Consider the following 18,317-nt stretch of genomic DNA (forward strand, 5'->3'; position numbering starts at 1 on the left):
GTGTATTTTAGATAAATTAGGAAATGGTAATTGTTTTCTCTACACTCTTCTATAAAGCTTAGGTGTTTAGCAATTAAATTTAATTGTTATTATCCTGATGCTGAAAGACGTGGGGAGGGAAGGTTAGATAAATGAAGGTTGCATTTGCAGGCTGACTGTTTGTGTACACTGGAAAGGAAGTAATTAAGTCATTGAAATAATATTTAAGGTTTAATGAATTAATTAATAGAGAGACAGAGCAAAGATATATTGTGTGAATTTTCTATGTGACAATGGATATAATTATAGAGGGGAATTGATCTGAAAAGTAAATAAATAATAATTGAAAATTTAATTTTTTTTTTCAATTGTGTTCTATTCTTTCTATAGAAACTAGTGTTATATACAATATTTTCTGTAGAAAAACATAACTTTCTATGAAAACACTGTTATACATAAGATTTTCAATTGAAAATAAATGCAATTATATTAAGCTTATATACACATTTAAATAGTTGAAAGAGAAAACTGTTATACTGATATTTTTCTATTAAAAAGCTGCTATACGGAATTGTTTATGCCGAAAAAATTGTTATACAATTTGTTTTTATAGAAAAAAATTGTGTCCAACTTTTATACATATTTGTTTAAAGAAAAAACTGTTATACTGATATTTTTCTATTGAAAGAACTGTTATACTGAATTTTTTATGCCGAAAAAACTGTTATACAATTTGTTTTTATAGAAAAAACTGTTATCGAACTTTTGTATACATTTGTTTAATGAAGAAACTGTTATACTGATTTTTTCATATTGAAAAACTTTTATGCTAAATTTTTTATATCGACAAAACTGTTATACAATTTGTTTTTATAGAAAAAACTGTTATCCAACTTCTATACAAATTTGTTTAATAAAGAAACTGTTATACCTATTTTTTTGTATTAGAAAAACTGTTATACTGATTTTTTTATGCAGAAAAAAATGTTATACAACTTTTTTTTTATAGAAAAAACTGTTATGCTACATAACGCTATATGTCACCAGATAATTTATGAACATTACATAAAACCTAAAAGCATCAAAGTTAACAGAAAACATCAAATTTGCAACAACATATCGACAATATCATTTCAGCGCTAGCAAGATTAATATAATGTAACATTTTGATGACGGTGAACGAACTTTATTTTATGTGTTTGTTATTATTTTGGGGACATTTTAGAGGAAATTATTTAATGTCTGTTGTCTAGTAATATTTATGCTGTTAAAATATAAATATACCTTAAGTGGTACACCATTTATGGGATAATATTTTAATTACATCAATATTTAATATTAATCATACGCACCGGTAAGACTAAGACTAAAACTAAGACTAAAACTAAGACTAAGACTAAGACTAAGACTAAGACTAAAACTAAAACTAAGACTAAGACTAAGACTAAGACTAAGACTAAGACTAAGACTAAGACTAAGACTAAGACTAAGACTAAGACTAAGACTAAGACTAAGACTAAGACTAAGACTAAGACTAAGACTAAGACTAAGACTAAGACTAAGACTAAGACTAAGACTAAGACTAAGACTAAGACTAAGACTAAGACTAAGACTAAGACTAAGACTAAGACTAAGACTAAGACTAAGACTAACACTAAGACTAAGACTAAGACTAAGACTAAGACTAAGACTAAGACTAAGACTAAGACTAAGACTAAGACTAAGACTAAGACTAAGACTAAGACTAAGACTAAGACTAAGACTAAGACTAAGACTAAGACTAAGACTAAGACTAAGACTAAGACTAAGACTAAGACTAAGACTAAGACTAAGACTAAGACTAAGACTAAGACTAAGACTAAGACTAAGACTAAGACTAAGACTAAGACTAAGACTAAGACTAAGACTAAGACTAAGACTAAGACTAAGACTAAGACTAAGACTAAGACTAAGACTAAGACTAAGACTAAGACTAAGACTAAGACTAAGACTAAGACTAAGACTAAGACTAAGACTAAGACTAAGACTAAGACTAAGACTAAGACTAAGACTAAGACTAAGACTAAGACTAAGACTAAGACTAAGACTAAGACTAAGACTAAGACTAAGACTAAGACTAAGACTAAGACTAAGACTAAGACTAAGACTAAGACTAAGACTAAGACTAAGACTAAGACTAAGACTAAGACTAAGACTAAGACTAAGACTAAGACTAAGACTAAGACTAAGACTAAGACTAAGACTAAGACTAAGACTAAGACTAAGACTAAGACTAAGACTAAGACTAAGACTAAGACTAAGACTAAGACTAAGACTAAGACTAAGACTAAGACTAAGACTAAGACTAAGACTAAGACTAAGACTAAGACTAAGACTAAGACTAAGACTAAGACTAAGACTAAGACTAAGACTAAGACTAAGACTAAGACTAAGACTAAGACTAAGACTAAGACTAAGACTAAGACTAAGACTAAGACTAAGACTAAGACTAAGACTAAGACTAAGACTAAGACTAAGACTAAGACTAAGACTAAGACTAAGACTAAGACTAAGACTAAGACTAAGACTAAGACTAAGACTAAGACTAAGACTAAGACTAAGACTAAGACTAAGACTAAGACTAAGACTAAGACTAAGACTAAGACTAAGACTAAGACTAAGACTAAGACTAAGACTTTTGATCGATTGATCAGAAGAGAGATCTGAGCTGCTAGCATTTAGACTAAAACAAAGGAATCCTTTAACTCAATTCATATTTTACTGTGGTCGCGATAAATAACTTCTTCCTTGTTTTAGCCCAGCAAATTAAATGGTCTTTTGTAATTACCTTGTTGGTCGCCTTTTAATTTTAAATGGAACTCTTAGGCTGAAAAGCTGATCCATGGAGATTGTTTATGGACAGCTCAAAGTGAAGTTTAAAATGGGGTTTACTAGATATTTGTAATAAACATGTAGCTGTGCCTATACTCATGCTACGAAATTATATGAGAAGTATCAAAATGTAAATCTTGTTTTATGCATCGATTTACAAATGGTTAATTTCTTATTAACCGTTTGAAAATCGATGCATATAACCTATTGGTGATCCGGCTACTTAGGTTTGTTTAAAATAGCATATTAAATCAAGAAAGACTGGCCTGTGAAAGAAAACATGAAGGTTGGAAAACACAATATTATAATCCCTTTTTGGATAATTTTGCCTCCATTACACATAATATTTGGACTTCTGAAGTAATACATGAAGGTATAAGATAAAACTGGTCTATATTTTTCCTTTCTTTGAAGCAAGTTTCCAGGTTTGAGTATAGAAAAACTAAAAGCTGGTATTTTTGATGGCCTACAAATAAGATTTTTAATGAAAAGTAACGATTTCCTACATTCAATGAATGACTAAGGAGCAGTGGCTTGGAAATCTTTAGCAGCCTTTGATTTTTACTTTAATTATGGTTCATATATTATAAAAAATAAGAAAATTTTTTTTTCATTTTTGGAAAAAAAAATTTTTTTGGTGAAAAATAAAATTGGATTAAAAAATATTTCTATTTTGACCCATTGTAGATCCAACTTACTATTGTCTTATATACGTCATTGCAGAGGTCTTTGAAATATCTATCATTAGATATCCATATTGTCTATGTTAATGACTTAGTAATCCAGATATAGGTAAAAAATAGGTCGAAAATTGAGGTTGTCCTGGTTTTTTCCTCATATCTCAGCCACTTTTGGCCCAATTTGGCTGAGTTGAAATACGAAACTTCTTCGGACATGGCCGCTATCTATAAGGATCCAGAATATATATACTTTATAGTGTCGGGAAATTATACTATGGAAATTACAAACGGAATGACAAACTTATATATACCCTTCTCACGAAGGGTAAGAATACAGTATAACAGTTTAAGTTTTGGTGACACCAAAATCATTAAAACATCTCAAGACCTTAAACCATATCTCCATACCTGTTTACATATTTAATATTTTTGATGACCTGTATTGTTATTAAATTAATTTGTTTTATTCTTTCTCCTTTCAGTTGAAACCGAAGATCCCGAATTTACCGATGTCATAGATAATATAACAGTACCTGCTGGTAGAAATATTAAATTAGCCTGCTCTGTAAAAAATCTCGGTTCTTACAAAGTAAGTATACAAATAAACAAAGTTCTAATAAAATAAAACTAAGTAAATAAAATTGAAAATTATTCATAAGACAATTAAAATATTCATGTTTAATATTTTATAACACACTCTCAATATTTAGTAGGTTTAGGGTTTGTTCATTCATTTTATTTTATTTTCAAATAATAATTTTCTATACAAATGTAAATTTATTTCGGCACAAAGGGAAGGGGGAGTATGGCTTAGATTTGTCTATACATAGCTCTCGTTTGTTGTAATGTTTAGATTTAGTTTAATTTGAATTGCATGAAAACCATGCATTTTAAATTGCTTACAAATATTCAATTGCCACAGAAAAACCCGCAAAAACTTTATTCAGAAAATGTACATAGTCTCATACAAAATTGACTATCAAATATACAGGATGTGTTTTTTTATACCCTTTGCTTTGTCATTCCGTTTGTAATTTCTACATTTTTCACTTGCGACCCCACAAAGTATATATATATATTCTGGATCGTTATAGATAACGAACTCGATATAGCCATGTCCGTCTGTCCGTCTCTATGTTGAAATCAACTTTCCGTAGACCCCAAATAACTTGCATACATGATTCATACATCAATATATCGGGAATTCTTCCGGCTCGCTTCCTATTAAAATCAACAAAATAGGCTCACAAATGGCTGAGATATAAGAGAAAACCGGGATAACCTCGTTTTTTGGCATATTTTTGATCTATGTATATCTGGATTACTAAGTCATTAATATAGACAATATGGATATCTAATGATAGATATTTCAAAGTCCATTGCAACGATGTATATAAGCCTATAGTAAGTTGGACCTACAATGGGTCAAAATCGGGAAAAATATTTTTTAACCCGATTTTTTTTCACCAAAATAATTTTTTTTTCAAAATTTTTTTTCAAAGAATTTAAAAAAAAATTGGAAAAACTTTTTTAAAATAAATAAAAAAATAATTTGGAAAAAAAATTTGAAAAACAATTTTAAAAAAAAATTTAAAACAAATTTTTTTTGAAAAAAATTGAAAACTAATTTTGAAAAAAAAATTAAATTTTGGTTTGATCTATGTATGTATATCAGTTGGATCTTCAAAGCAGTTGTTAAACCCATCTTGTTCTATGGAGTGTTGGTGTGGTGGCACGCCTTGGATAATGCTACTCACCGTAAGGCTGTGGAACGAGTTCTCAGGACTATTGCGATACTGATTACAGGCGCTATAAGGACTACCCCCTCTAAGGCACTTTTTACTATCCTGAACTGGTTACCAGTTGATTTGATGGTGATACAAATGGCTCTCAACTCTGCTGTGAGACTAAATGCTGGATGTTCGTGGTATGGTAAAGATCATGGGCACTCTAAGATACTGAACTACTATGGGTACTTACATAGTAATGTCGATTACTGCATCGCAAAACCATTTTTCGATATGCATTTCCATATTAGGATCCCGAATAGGGATTCATGGCAGCGCGGACTCTTACCCCCTGATGATGTCATAAGGGTATTTACTGATGGCTCAAAGAGGGGCAATAGGGTCGGTGGTGGTTTCTTTATTGAGAACTATGGGATTAAATCCTATTTCAGGCTACCAACTTCTGTACGGCTCTTCAGGCGGAAATTACGGCCATTAAACGTGCATCCAACTGGCTGAGGTTTTATCAAATATCTGGTGATATATGTATATTTACCGATAGCAAGGCTGCCGTTAAAGGAATAGCGGGTGTCTTTACGACATCTAGGTTAACCGAGGAATGCCGGGTATCCCTTAATGAGATAGCGAGACATTCTAGGATAACGCTTATATGGGTCCCTGGCCACGATGGTAATCAGGGTAATTGTATAGCTGACGAACTGGCCAAAATGGGGGCGATGATGGATGATGATGAGATCGACCCCTTTTCTGGTATTTCCCTTGCTATATGCAAGATGGCTGTTCAGCGGACACTATATGAATCTGCACAAAGCAGGTGGACCAATGAGTCTTCCTGTGTTACAACGAGGTCTACTTGGCCCGTATATGATGCCAGCAGGACGAATCTACTTATGGAATTTCGTCGTGAGCAAATAAGGCTAATTGTCTCCTTCATTACAGGACACTGTATAATTGGGACACATGCTAGGAGATTGGGCCTACGGTATAATGACTACTGTAGGAGCTGCCATAATGAAGAAGAGGATGAGACGGTGTCACACCTATTCTGTCAATGCCCGGCTCTGATAAATCTGAGGGAACGCATCTTCGGAACACCATTCCTATCATGCTTAGATGAGCTATCAAGGATAAGTCTTAGACGAATCTACTCTTTCATCAGAGAATCTGGTTGGTTTAGCCTGGAAACAACGGACGTATAATTAATACCAAGATGTTTACCCCTTGGGTATCACAATGGGATCAGTTTTGAATGGACCCAAGTGAGCTGCTTGAAGAGTGGCTACCCATGGAACCTAACCTAACCTATGTATGTATATCTGGATTACTTAGTCATTAATATAGACTATATGGATATCCAATGATAGATATTTCAAAGTCCATTGTAACGATGTATATAAGGATGTAGTAAGTTGGACCTACAATGGGTCAAAATCGGGAAAAATATTTTTTAACGCGATTTTTTTTTTCACCAAAATATTTTTTTTTTCCAAAAAAAATTTAAATAAATTTAGAAAAAACTTTTTTAAAATAAATAAAAAAAACAATTTAAAAATTTAAAAACTATTTTTTTAAAAAAAATTTAATTTTGTTTACTTAAAAAAAATTAAAAAAATAAATTTGGAATAAAACTTTTTTAAAATAAATAAAAAAACAATTTGAAAGAACAATTTTTTAAAAAAAAAAATTTGAAAAACTTTTTAAAAAAAAATATTTAAAAAAAAATTTAAAAAAAAATTTAATTTTGTTTACTTAAAAATGTTATTTTAAAGTATAATTTTGTGAAGGGTATATAAGAATCGGCACAGCCGAATATAGTTCTGTTACTTGTTTTATTTAGAAAATTTAGGTATTTTTTCGTTTTTCTGTTGGTTGAATTTTTGTCTTGCTTTTTTTCTGGGTAATAAAATATTGCATTCGTTTTTGTTTGGACTTGTATGTTCTTTGAAGAAATGGTATATAAAATTTTACGTTTTATTGGCAAAACAAGAAAATTTTGTTTTAAAAAAATTTTTAAATAGAAAGAAACAAGTTAATTTACTATTGTACAATCTTCATATTAGTTGAGTATTTTTGCTTTTGGAAAAATTTATATTTATAGGGTGTATATCACTTCAGCTTTAGTTACTATCAGAAGTTTCCAATTTAGCCTGTAGTTTCCAACTTGTTAAACTGTGTAGGTGGAGTTTTTAGGTGCTGGAGTTTTAGAAAACAAAAAGTATTCAATTTCATATTGTCATTGTATGTAGATCTAGTAAAATATATGTGTTCTTTTTTTCGATAGTAAAATTTGCCATAAATATAGATGTTAGTTTTATGTTCTAAAACAAGACTTGACTTGAACTATTGCAATATTGCAGTTTAAATGAATAAGCTATATATACAAATATGCTTTAGTATTGTTCTATGTTTTTGCCTATTTGTATTTCTATTTTTTTCCAATGTTATTAGAAAATGCAAATATATATACATATATTTTATGTTGCAAATATTGAATTTCAATTGAATATATAACTTTATGAATGGCTGTGTGTTCGTAACACAGGAGTTGAGATAATTTTCAACACATATAAATAAAATATACAAAATACCCACAACTATTCAAATACACTTTTGCAGTTAGTTCACTGCACAATATCTCGATGCTTGTTTACATATTTAGTATTTTTGTACTTCATAGATAATTTCAAATACACTTTGTTGAAAACATATACTGACTGGCACATGCATTGCACATGTTGTTACTTTATTAATTAAGCAATTCATTTAATTTGACTTTTTGGAAATTTTGTGGGTTTTTCTCTTTTATATTTTCTTAAATCATTTCATTTTCAGCATGCTACTTGTTTCCAAAGAACTGGCAGATTCACAAACAACCAACTAACTGGTTGAGTTTGGAGTTAAAAATTCCTCATAAATGTTTAAATTTAAAAGTGAATATTTAAGACAGATACAGTGAGAAAACACAATAATACAGTTGTGCACTATATTTTCTAAAGAAAACACAAAATCCTTTATAGGAAATCCTGTTATAAACCACATTTTTTATAGGAAACTATAGAGAAGAGTCTGTTTTACACAATATTTTCTATAAGAACATTTTGTGTACAAATAATATGCTTCAGCCTAACCACAAAAGCCCTAAAGTCGATTTTATGTCTATAAAAATGATTATTATTTTAAATTTCGTACCATAAAACAGATTTCAAATGTAATTTCAAATGCTGTTTTATTATTATAAAATCAGCTTTTTGTTTTCAACTTTTATATACATTGGTTTTTTGAAATTTATTTTTTTTGGAAAAATTTAAAAATATTTTTATTAATTTGAATGTATGAGTAGCAAAAGGTTTTGAAAGCTTTTTGAAAATGTTTCTTATGGTACAAAAAAAAACAAAAGTTCTATTTTAAAAGAAAGTCGAATTTAACAAAAATTAACTTTAAAATTTCTTTTATGGTTAGGCTGCTTGTCTTTTGTTAAAAATATAGTTAATAATTTTTCATATGTGACGTCTGATTAATATTAATTCGTGTCCAGGCCATTTTATTTCATTTTCTTTCCAAAAATATTTAACTAACTAACAACTGAGTTAGTTAGTTTCAAATTCTTTACAAAAACTAATGAGAAAAATGTTAAAATTAAAAGAAGGAGATTAACATTATTTTCTAGGACCCTTTCACATTAAGAAATTTAGTTGCGCAAGTTCGGCAACGGATTATATTTGATTATGTTTTGTGGCAAGTGCGAGCTAACATTGTCGTCTTTTTGGTAGGGGAACAAGAACAATAGCTTCCCAATTTCCATGGAGCTGTAGGCGAGTTGTCTGATGAGAAGTCCAGTGAAGGGATCACTGAAATAAATTCACTTTTTATATTCTTTATAACATCAAAATCAATTAGGTCAATAAGTATGTTGGCCACTAGGTATGGCATTCAGTCTGTTCTAACAGTTGTCTACCTATAGGACTTATATGGCGAGATCCCCAGAATGTGTGTTTTGCATTGTAATCACTAGCTGCTATAAATCTTGGACCTATGATTTTAAAGAATTCGATAAACTGCGCTCGATAAACTTCTGCGAACACTATTACGGAACGGACACACGAATTCAGTTATGACAGCCAATATCGACTACTGAAGGTAGATCCAAATAAAAAAATTTTAAAATCATTATTGGTTTAACCAATGCACATACAATTTTATGTCTTTATTTGTTGTTGACCTTTATTTGTTCTGTTTAAATAACGGGGGCGTATAATTAATATCAATTACATATATTATTAAAATATAACCCCATAACGTTAGTCTTAGTCTTAGTCTTAGTCTTAGTCTTAGTCTTAGTCTTAGTCTTAGTCTTAGTCTTAGTCTTAGTCTTAGTCTTAGTCTTAGTCTTAGTCTTAGTCTTAGTCTTAGTCTTAGTCTTAGTCTTAGTCTTAGTCTTAGTCTTAGTCTTAGTCTTAGTCTTAGTCTTAGTCTTAGTCTTAGTCTTAGTCTTAGTCTTAGTCTTAGTCTTAGTCTTAGTCTTAGTCTTAGTCTTAGTCTTAGTCTTAGTCTTAGTCTTAGTCTTAGTCTTAGTCTTAGTCTTAGTCTTAGTCTTAGTCTTAGTCATAGTCATAGTCTTAGTCTTAGTCTTAGTCTTAGTCTTAGTCTTAGTCTTAGTCTTAGTCTTAGTCTTAGTCTTAGTCTTAGTCTTAGTCTTAGTCTTAGTCTTAGTCTTAGTCTTAGTCTTAGTCTTAGTCTTAGTCTTAGTCTTAGTCTTAGTCTTAGTCTTAGTCTTAGTCTTAGTCTTAGTCTTAGTCTTAGTCTTAGTCTTAGTCTTAGTCTTAGTCTTAGTCTTAGTCTTAGTCTTAGTCTTAGTCTTAGTCTTAGTCTTAGTCTTAGTCTTAGTCTTAGTCTTAGTCTTAGTCTTAGTCTTAGTCTTAGTCTTAGTCTTAGTCTTAGTCTTAGTCTTAGTCTTAGTCTTAGTCTTAGTCTTAGTCTTAGTCTTAGTCTTAGTCTTAGTCTTAGTCTTAGTCTTAGTCTTAGTCTTAGTCTTAGTCTTAGTCTTAGTCTTAGTCTTAGTCTTAGTCTTAGTCTTAGTCTTAGTCTTAGTCTTAGTCTTAGTCTTAGTCTTAGTCTTAGTCTTAGTCTTAGTCTTAGTCTTAGTCTTAGTCTTAGTCTTAGTCTTAGTCTTAGTCTTAGTCTTAGTCTTAGTCTTAGTCTTAGTCTTAGTCTTAGTCTTAGTCTTAGTCTTAGTCTTAGTCTTAGTCTTAGTCTTAGTCTTAGTCTTAGTCTTAGTCTTAGTCTTAGTCTTAGTCTTAGTCTTAGTCTTAGTCTTAGTCTTAGTCTTAGTCTTAGTCTTAGTCTTAGTCTTAGTCTTAGTCTTAGTCTTAGTCTTAGTCTTAGTCTTAGTCTTAGTCTTAGTCTTAGTCTTAGTCTTAGTCTTAGTCTTAGTCTTAGTCTTAGTCTTAGTCTTAGTCTTAGTCTTAGTCTTAGTCTTAGTCTTAGTCTTAGTCTTAGTCTTAGTCTTAGTCTTAGTCTTAGTCTTAGTCTTAGTCTTAGTCTTAGTCTTAGTCTTAGTCTTAGTCTTAGTCTTAGTCTTAGTCTTAGTCTTAGTCTTAGTCTTAGTCTTAGTCTTAGTCTTAGTCTTAGTCTTAGTCTTAGTCTTAGTCTTAGTCTTAGTCTTAGTCTTAGTCTTAGTCTTAGTCTTAGTCTTAGTCTTAGTCTTAGTCTTAGTCTTAGTCTTAGTCTTAGTCTTAGTCTTAGTCTTAGTCTTAGTCTTAGTCTTAGTCTTAGTCTTAGTCTTAGTCTTAGTCTTAGTCTTAGTCTTAGTCTTAGTCTTAGTCTTAGTCTTAGTCTTAGTCTTAGTCTTAGTCTTAGTCTTAGTCTTAGTCTTAGTCTTAGTCTTAGTCTTAGTCTTAGTCTTAGTCTTAGTCTTAGTCTTAGTCTTAGTCTTAGTCTTAGTCTTAGTCTTAGTCTTAGTCTTAGTCTTAGTCTTAGTCTTAGTCTTAGTCTTAGTCTTAGTCTTAGTCTTAGTCTTAGTCTTAGTCTTAGTCTTAGTCTTAGTCTTAGTCTTAGTCTTAGTCTTAGTCTTAGTCTTAGTCTTAGTCTTAGTCTTAGTCTTAGTCTTAGTCTTAGTCTTAGTCTTAGTCTTAGTCTTAGTCTTAGTCTTAGTCTTAGTCTTAGTCTTAGTCTTAGTCTTAGTCTTAGTCTTAGTCTTAGTCTTAGTCTTAGTCTTAGTCTTAGTCTTAGTCTTAGTCTTAGTCTTAGTCTTAGTCTTAGTCTTAGTCTTAGTCTTAGTCTTAGTCTTAGTCTTAGTCTTAGTCTTAGTCTTAGTCTTAGTCTTAGTCTTAGTCTTAGTCTTAGTCTTAGTCTTAGTCTTAGTTTTAGTAGTCTATAATGTGCACAGTAGTTTAATTTTATTGAAGTGGTTCAGTAGTTGAAAGGCATTTGTTAATTTTACCTTTGATTATTTTAACTAAACAACCTGGGCGTATAATTAATATTAATTATTGATATAATTTACATATTACCCCATAACTGCATTACCACTTAACGTTTACATATTTTTTTAACCGCAAAAGTATCACAAGACAACAGACGTCACCTCAAACAGTCAAACATCAACTTCAGTATTAAATACTTTGCTCCAAAATGTCCCTAAAATAAAAACACACACATAAAATAAAGATCGTTCACCGTCATTAAAATTTTCCATTATATTAAACTTTTTGAACTTGCTAGCGCTGAAATGATGTTGTCGCTGTGTTTTGGCAAGTTTGCTGTCTTCTGTTCACTTTGATACTTTCAGGTTTTATGTAATTTTCATAAATTGTCTAGTAACTTTTGGAGGGTTGCTACTTTTTTGTCTATTTTTTATGTTTTTAATAATAGCTGCTGTATAAATAATAAAAAAAAAGTTTCAAAACTAGATAAACATAATTTTATGGTAGATAAAATTAAAAATGTTTTAAGAAAATATGATTTTTTTTTTGTTTTAATTAAAATATTTCTTTATTTATGTGGAAGTATAGTTGTTATTTTTATAGAATTTATCAATTTTATGGTTTTACTTTGTCAACTTTTGTTTAATTTCGAATGACAAAAATGCCTAAAAACATGCTATGCTTAAGCATTTAATTCTTTAAATTCTTTATTTCTCTTTGCTGCTGGCAAACCAAATAGCTTTTAATCAAATTCATGTCAATATTATTTTAAACTTACAAATTATCTTTGTGGACTTTTTTAAGGGATTTTATACGACAAATGTTTGTTTGTACAGGGTATGGCAAATGAAGATGTGAAAATAAGATCAATGAATTTTAATTAAGGAAATTAATAATTGAAGATTTGAGGAACAAGTATTTGAGGAAACTAGTTTTTTCTCAAAAATTAGTTTTCTTTATAATTTTGTTTCGTTTACACTTTTAGTACTTAAAGATTTCTTTTAAATATCTTTACCTATTACAATCCCCTGTATTTAGCACACATTTATAAATAATTTGTATAAAGTTTTAGCTATTTTAGCATGCATAGTCACGTTTTATTATTTGAAAATTTGTGTTGACAAAAATATTCTACAATTTATTCTATTATTTTATATGTGGTTTTCACAGTTTTTTTCTCTCTATCTCTACTTCATTACAATGCTGTCTTTAACTATTACCTGGAAGGCATACAAGTAATACAAGTTAAATAAAAAATAAACACACAGACACAGGAACATATGCACTGACATATAAAAAAAATCTTCAAAAAAAAAAACACACAAAAACTGTTGGACATGTGTATAAATATTTTTCTATGACCTGACATTATTTAACAAATATATACAGTTTTTGGCCTTCTGTTCGTTTGTTTTCTGCCATTTTTATATACATATGTTTATACTCTAGCATATGTGTTTATTTTATATTGCCTAGCATATAGGCTTTTGTTATGTTATTTTATAATTTGCATACTTTTTGGGGTGTTACTGTCAGAAAGAACTAAAAGGAAAATAGAACACATTTTTGAAATATGTGCACAAATTTTACAATTTGTCAATTGGCTGGGTTTATTTCATGTCCGAAAAGAAAATATCTTTAGTAGTTTTGTATTGTATTTGAAAGAATTTCATTGATAAATTATTTTAAGAGACTTAATTTGTATCTAAAATTTATCAAATCTTAGGAAAATTTAAAATATTTTTGGATAGAAAATGAAACATATATAATGGCCTGGACATGAATTAATATTAATCAAACGTCACATATGAAAAATTATTATATTATTTTTAACAGATGCTAAGCTTACAATACACAGTGAGGTCAATCGAAAATAGGTGGTAAGTAATAAATCTTAATATTCTAAACTACTGGTCCGATTGCAAAACTATGTATAAAGGAATCGTAGATAAGGTCATAGGTTTTATGAATTTGGAACTTGTGACCACCCTTTTGGAGCGCAAATTGACAAAACAGAATGTCAAAATCGACCAGCTCTGGTTAGCCAAACTTTGTACTGCTTTTCACTTGTATACATTTTTACAAAAATGGAGCATAATTGTTTCAAATATTTTTCAAAAATTGCTCAACTTTAGAAGTCAATATCGGACACTCTGTACCAAAGTGAAGCGTTTCCCAGTGGTCTGTATCGATCGAAACAAATGGTAGTCGGACGGGGCACAGTCTGATCTCTAAAGCGAGGCAAAACTTCCCAATCACTTCAGTATAGATACTTTTTAACTGGGTGTTTTTCGGTCAATGTTCGCTTCAAACGAATCAGTTGCATTCAGTAGAGGTTCCCTGAAATCGTCTGTCAGATTTCAGCAGTTGAGAATATAAAGACTTCTTTTGCTTCAACACAGAGAAATTAACTTATCGCCATGAATATTTAGTTTCAGTGTCGATTCGGCTGGTTGGCCGGGCTTCACATACGATATTTTATACTTCGGATTATCGTAATGAAACTATTTTTCATAGCAAGTTATGATTCGGTGCCAAAATGAATTTCTTTTATAGCGTTCAAGCATAATTTCGGAATTGTCTTTATAGTTCTTTAGGCATTAGTTCTTATTGTACCAAATATCCCTGCATTTGGATGAATCCTGCTGCTTGAGTAGCTCCCAATGACTTTGCAAGATCTTCTTAACTAATGACTCTTTTCAATCAAATTAATATAATACTGTGCGTATTATAGACTAATACTAAGACTAAGACTAAGACTAAGACTAAGACTAAGACTAAGACTAAGACTAAGACTAAGACTAAGAATAAGAATAAGACTAAGACTAAGACTAAGACTAAGACTAAGACTAAGACTAAGACTAAGACTAAGACTAAGACTAAGACTAAGACTAAGACTAAGACTAAGACTAAGACTAAGACTAAGACTAAGACTAAGACTAAGACTAAGACTAAGACTAAGACTAAGACTAAGACTAAGACTAAGACTAAGACTAAGACTAAGACTAAGACTAAGACTAAGACTAAGACTAAGACTAAGACTAAGACTAAGACTAAGACTAAGACTAAGACTAAGACTAAGACTAAGACTAAGACTAAGACTAAGACTAAGACTAAGACTAAGACTAAGACTAAGACTAAGACTAAGACTAAGACTAAGACTAAGACTAAGACTAAGACTAAGACTAAGACTAAGACTAAGACTAAGACTAAGACTAAGACTAAGACTAAGACTAAGACTAAGACTAAGACTAAGACTAAGACTAAGACTAAGACTAAGACTAAGACTAAGACTAAGACTAAGACTAAGACTAAGACTAAGACTAAGACTAAGACTAAGACTAAGACTAAGACTAAGACTAAGACTAAGACTAAGACTAAGACTAAGACTAAGACTAAGACTAAGACTAAGACTAAGACTAAGACTAAGACTAAGACTAAGACTAAGACTAAGACTAAGACTAAGACTAAGACTAAGACTAAGACTAAGACTAAGACTAAGACTAAGACTAAGACTAAGACTAAGACTAAGACTAAGACTAAGACTAAGACTAAGACTAAGACTAAGACTAAGACTAAGACTAAGACTAAGACTAAGACTAAGACTAAGACTAAGACTAAGACTAAGACTAAGACTAAGACTAAGACTAAGACTAAGACTAAGACTAAGACTAAGACTAAGACTAAGACTAAGACTAAGACTAAGACTAAGACTAAGACTAAGACTAAGACTAAGACTAAGACTAAGACTAAGACTAAGACTAAGACTAAGACTAAGACTAAGACTAAGACTAAGACTAAGACTAAGACTAAGACTAAGACTAAGACTAAGACTAAGACTAAGACTAAGACTAAGACTAAGACTAAGACTAAGACTAAGACTAAGACTAAGACTAAGACTAAGACTAAGACTAAGACTAAGACTAAGACTAAGACTAAGACTAAGACTAAGACTAAGACTAAGACTAAGACTAAGACTAAGACTAAGACTAAGACTAAGACTAAGACTAAGACTAAGACTAAGACTAAGACTAAGACTAAGACTAAGACTAAGACTAAGACTAAGACTAAGACTAAGACTAAGACTAAGACTAAGACTAAGACTAAGACTAAGACTAAGACTAAGACTAAGACTAAGACTAAGACTAAGACTAAGACTAAGACTAAGACTAAGACTAAGACTAAGACTAAGACTAAGACTAAGACTAAGACTAAGACTAAGACTAAGACTAAGACTAAGACTAAGACTAAGACTAAGACTAAGACTAAGACTAAGACTAAGACTAAGACTAAGACTAAGACTAAGACTAAGACTAAGACTAAGACTAAGACTAAGACTAAGACTAAGACTAAGACTAAGACTAAGACTAAGACTAAGACTAAGACTAAGACTAAGACTAAGACTAAGACTAAGACTAAGACTAAGACTAAGACTAAGACTAAGACTAAGACTAAGACTAAGACTAAGACTAAGACTAAGACTAAGACTAAGACTAAGACTAAGACTAAGACTAAGACTAAGACTAAGACTAAGACTAAGACTAAGACTAAGACTAAGACTAAGACTAAGACTAAGACTAAGACTAAGACTAAGACTAAGACTAAGACTAAGACTAAGACTAAGACTAAGACTAAGACTAAGACTAAGACTAAGACTAAGACTAAGACTAAGACTAAGACTAAGACTAAGACTAAGACTAAGACTAAGACTAAGACTAAGACTAAGACTAAGACTAAGACTAAGACTATTAATGTACACCTTTTCTAGTTGAAATTGAGAAAATCCAAATTTATATAGAGAAAAAACTGATCGAAATTCAGAAATCCGAATTAATATTGAGAAAATTCAAATTGAAATCTACACAGAGAATACAGATTCGTGATAGCAACCGAATTTGTTGCCAATCGAATCATTCGGTTGTACACATAGAATTTATCGGTTCTATCAATAGAAAGACAGTTGACAAAGAAGAATTTCGATTAAAGCAACCAAACTTTTGTTACCACTTTTAAAATTCTATAGCCACAACTGTAAAATTCGGTCACTAAGGTAGAATCATTCGATTGGCAACAAATTCGGTTGCTATCACGAATCTGTTTTCTCTGTGTATAAATTCAAATTAATGTTGAGAAATAATAAATTTGAAATTTAGAATATTAAATTAATATTGAGAAAAAACTAATTGAAATTAAGAAATCCAAATTATTATATTTAAACATAGCTTTTGAACTAAGTTTGAAGACCAAGAATTGGAGGAATTACTCCATGAAGATTGTCGTAAAACTCCATGAAGATTGTCGTAAAGCTAAGTAATCAGCAATTTCAAAATGTTTGCGAGCAGCAGAATTCCTACAAAAGTAGGGATATTGGGTACAAACAAATTGAAGCCGAGAGACAATTTCAAAATGTTTGCGAGCAGCAGAATTCATCCAAAGTTAGGGAAATTGGGTACCAACCAATTGAAGAGAGACCTTGAAATACGATTTTGCACATCTGAAATGATGTTTGAACGCTATAAAAGAAAATCAGTTTTGCACCCTATCATTACTTGTGATGAAAAAGTAATACATTACTATAAGCAAAAGCGTAAGAGATCCTATGTAAAGGCCGGCCAACCAGTCGAGTCGACATTAAAGTCATGGCTCTAAGGTAATGCTCTGTATTTGGAGTTAGCAAAAGGGTCCTGTCCTGTTTTGAGCTGCAGACAGCTGTCTACATCATCACAGGGAACCCGTACCGAATGCAACTAATTCGTTTAAAGAAAACGTAATTTTTTGTCATGACAACACTCGGCCACATGTTGCAATACCAGTTAAAACCTATTTGTAATGAAGTGGTTGGGTAGTTTCCCTCATCTGCCTTGCCCTGTCCGACTACTATTTATTTCGGTCTATGCAAAACGCTCTCTTTGTATGACAATTTTTAAATATTTTTTTCTTAAATACGATTATGAAAATTAAACCGAATATAAATTTATTATTTCTCAATATCAATTTAGGTTTTCTCAGCATCAATTTTTATATTGTTACGAAATTGTACTTGAATTCAAATATAACGATTTTAACGGCTGATTTAAAAGTAGCCTAATGTTTTCAAATAACAGTGCTGTAATAGCAAACTGTAACATATCTGTGGGCTTTATTAACATTGAATATAAGCTTTCAGTTGACCATTGATCGTAAGTTGGCAACGTTGTTTGCTGCGACCGTATATTCGAATTCGAATATTCAGTTAAAGAACATTGTAGAAAGTACACCACAGATGGCGTATGTATTGGAAACCTCTAGACAGTTGAAGAGAAATCTAGAGTGCAGATGGCAGAGTTATAAATAATGGCAGAGGTTGCAGTCGTTAGTGAGTTTATCAGAGACGCTATTCGAATAAACATCAACTGAGTGCCTTAAAGTGTGCTGTATTTTTCAAGTGAATTCGTGTACATTATAAAGTGCCTGTATTTCTGAGAATTCTGAGAATTCGTGTACATTATAAAGTGTCTGTATTTCTGAGAATTTATAAACGTGTATAAAAAACATTGAGTGACTATTTAATTCTGTGGTTGTTGTACATTTTAAATAAATAAAGAGTTGTTACAATTTTCAAACTACTAAACGGCTAT

The 18,317-nt window shown here is 30.9% G+C and overlaps 1 protein-coding gene across 1 annotated transcript in view; it reads left to right on the forward strand.

Annotated features, from left to right (window-relative positions):
* DIP-epsilon (Dpr-interacting protein epsilon) overlaps positions 1-18,317 on the forward strand; it is a 353,851-nt gene that overhangs the window by 135,038 nt on the left and 200,496 nt on the right. Inside the window, exon 2 of the mRNA XM_065501297.1 lies at positions 4,013-4,119. Within this exon, the coding sequence (XP_065357369.1) occupies positions 4,013-4,119 (107 nt within the window). The remainder of the gene's footprint in view (positions 1-4,012; positions 4,120-18,317) is intronic.

This window comes from Calliphora vicina, chromosome 2, assembly GCF_958450345.1.
Source record: "Calliphora vicina chromosome 2, idCalVici1.1, whole genome shotgun sequence".
Taxonomy (NCBI): Eukaryota; Metazoa; Arthropoda; class Insecta; order Diptera; family Calliphoridae; genus Calliphora; species Calliphora vicina.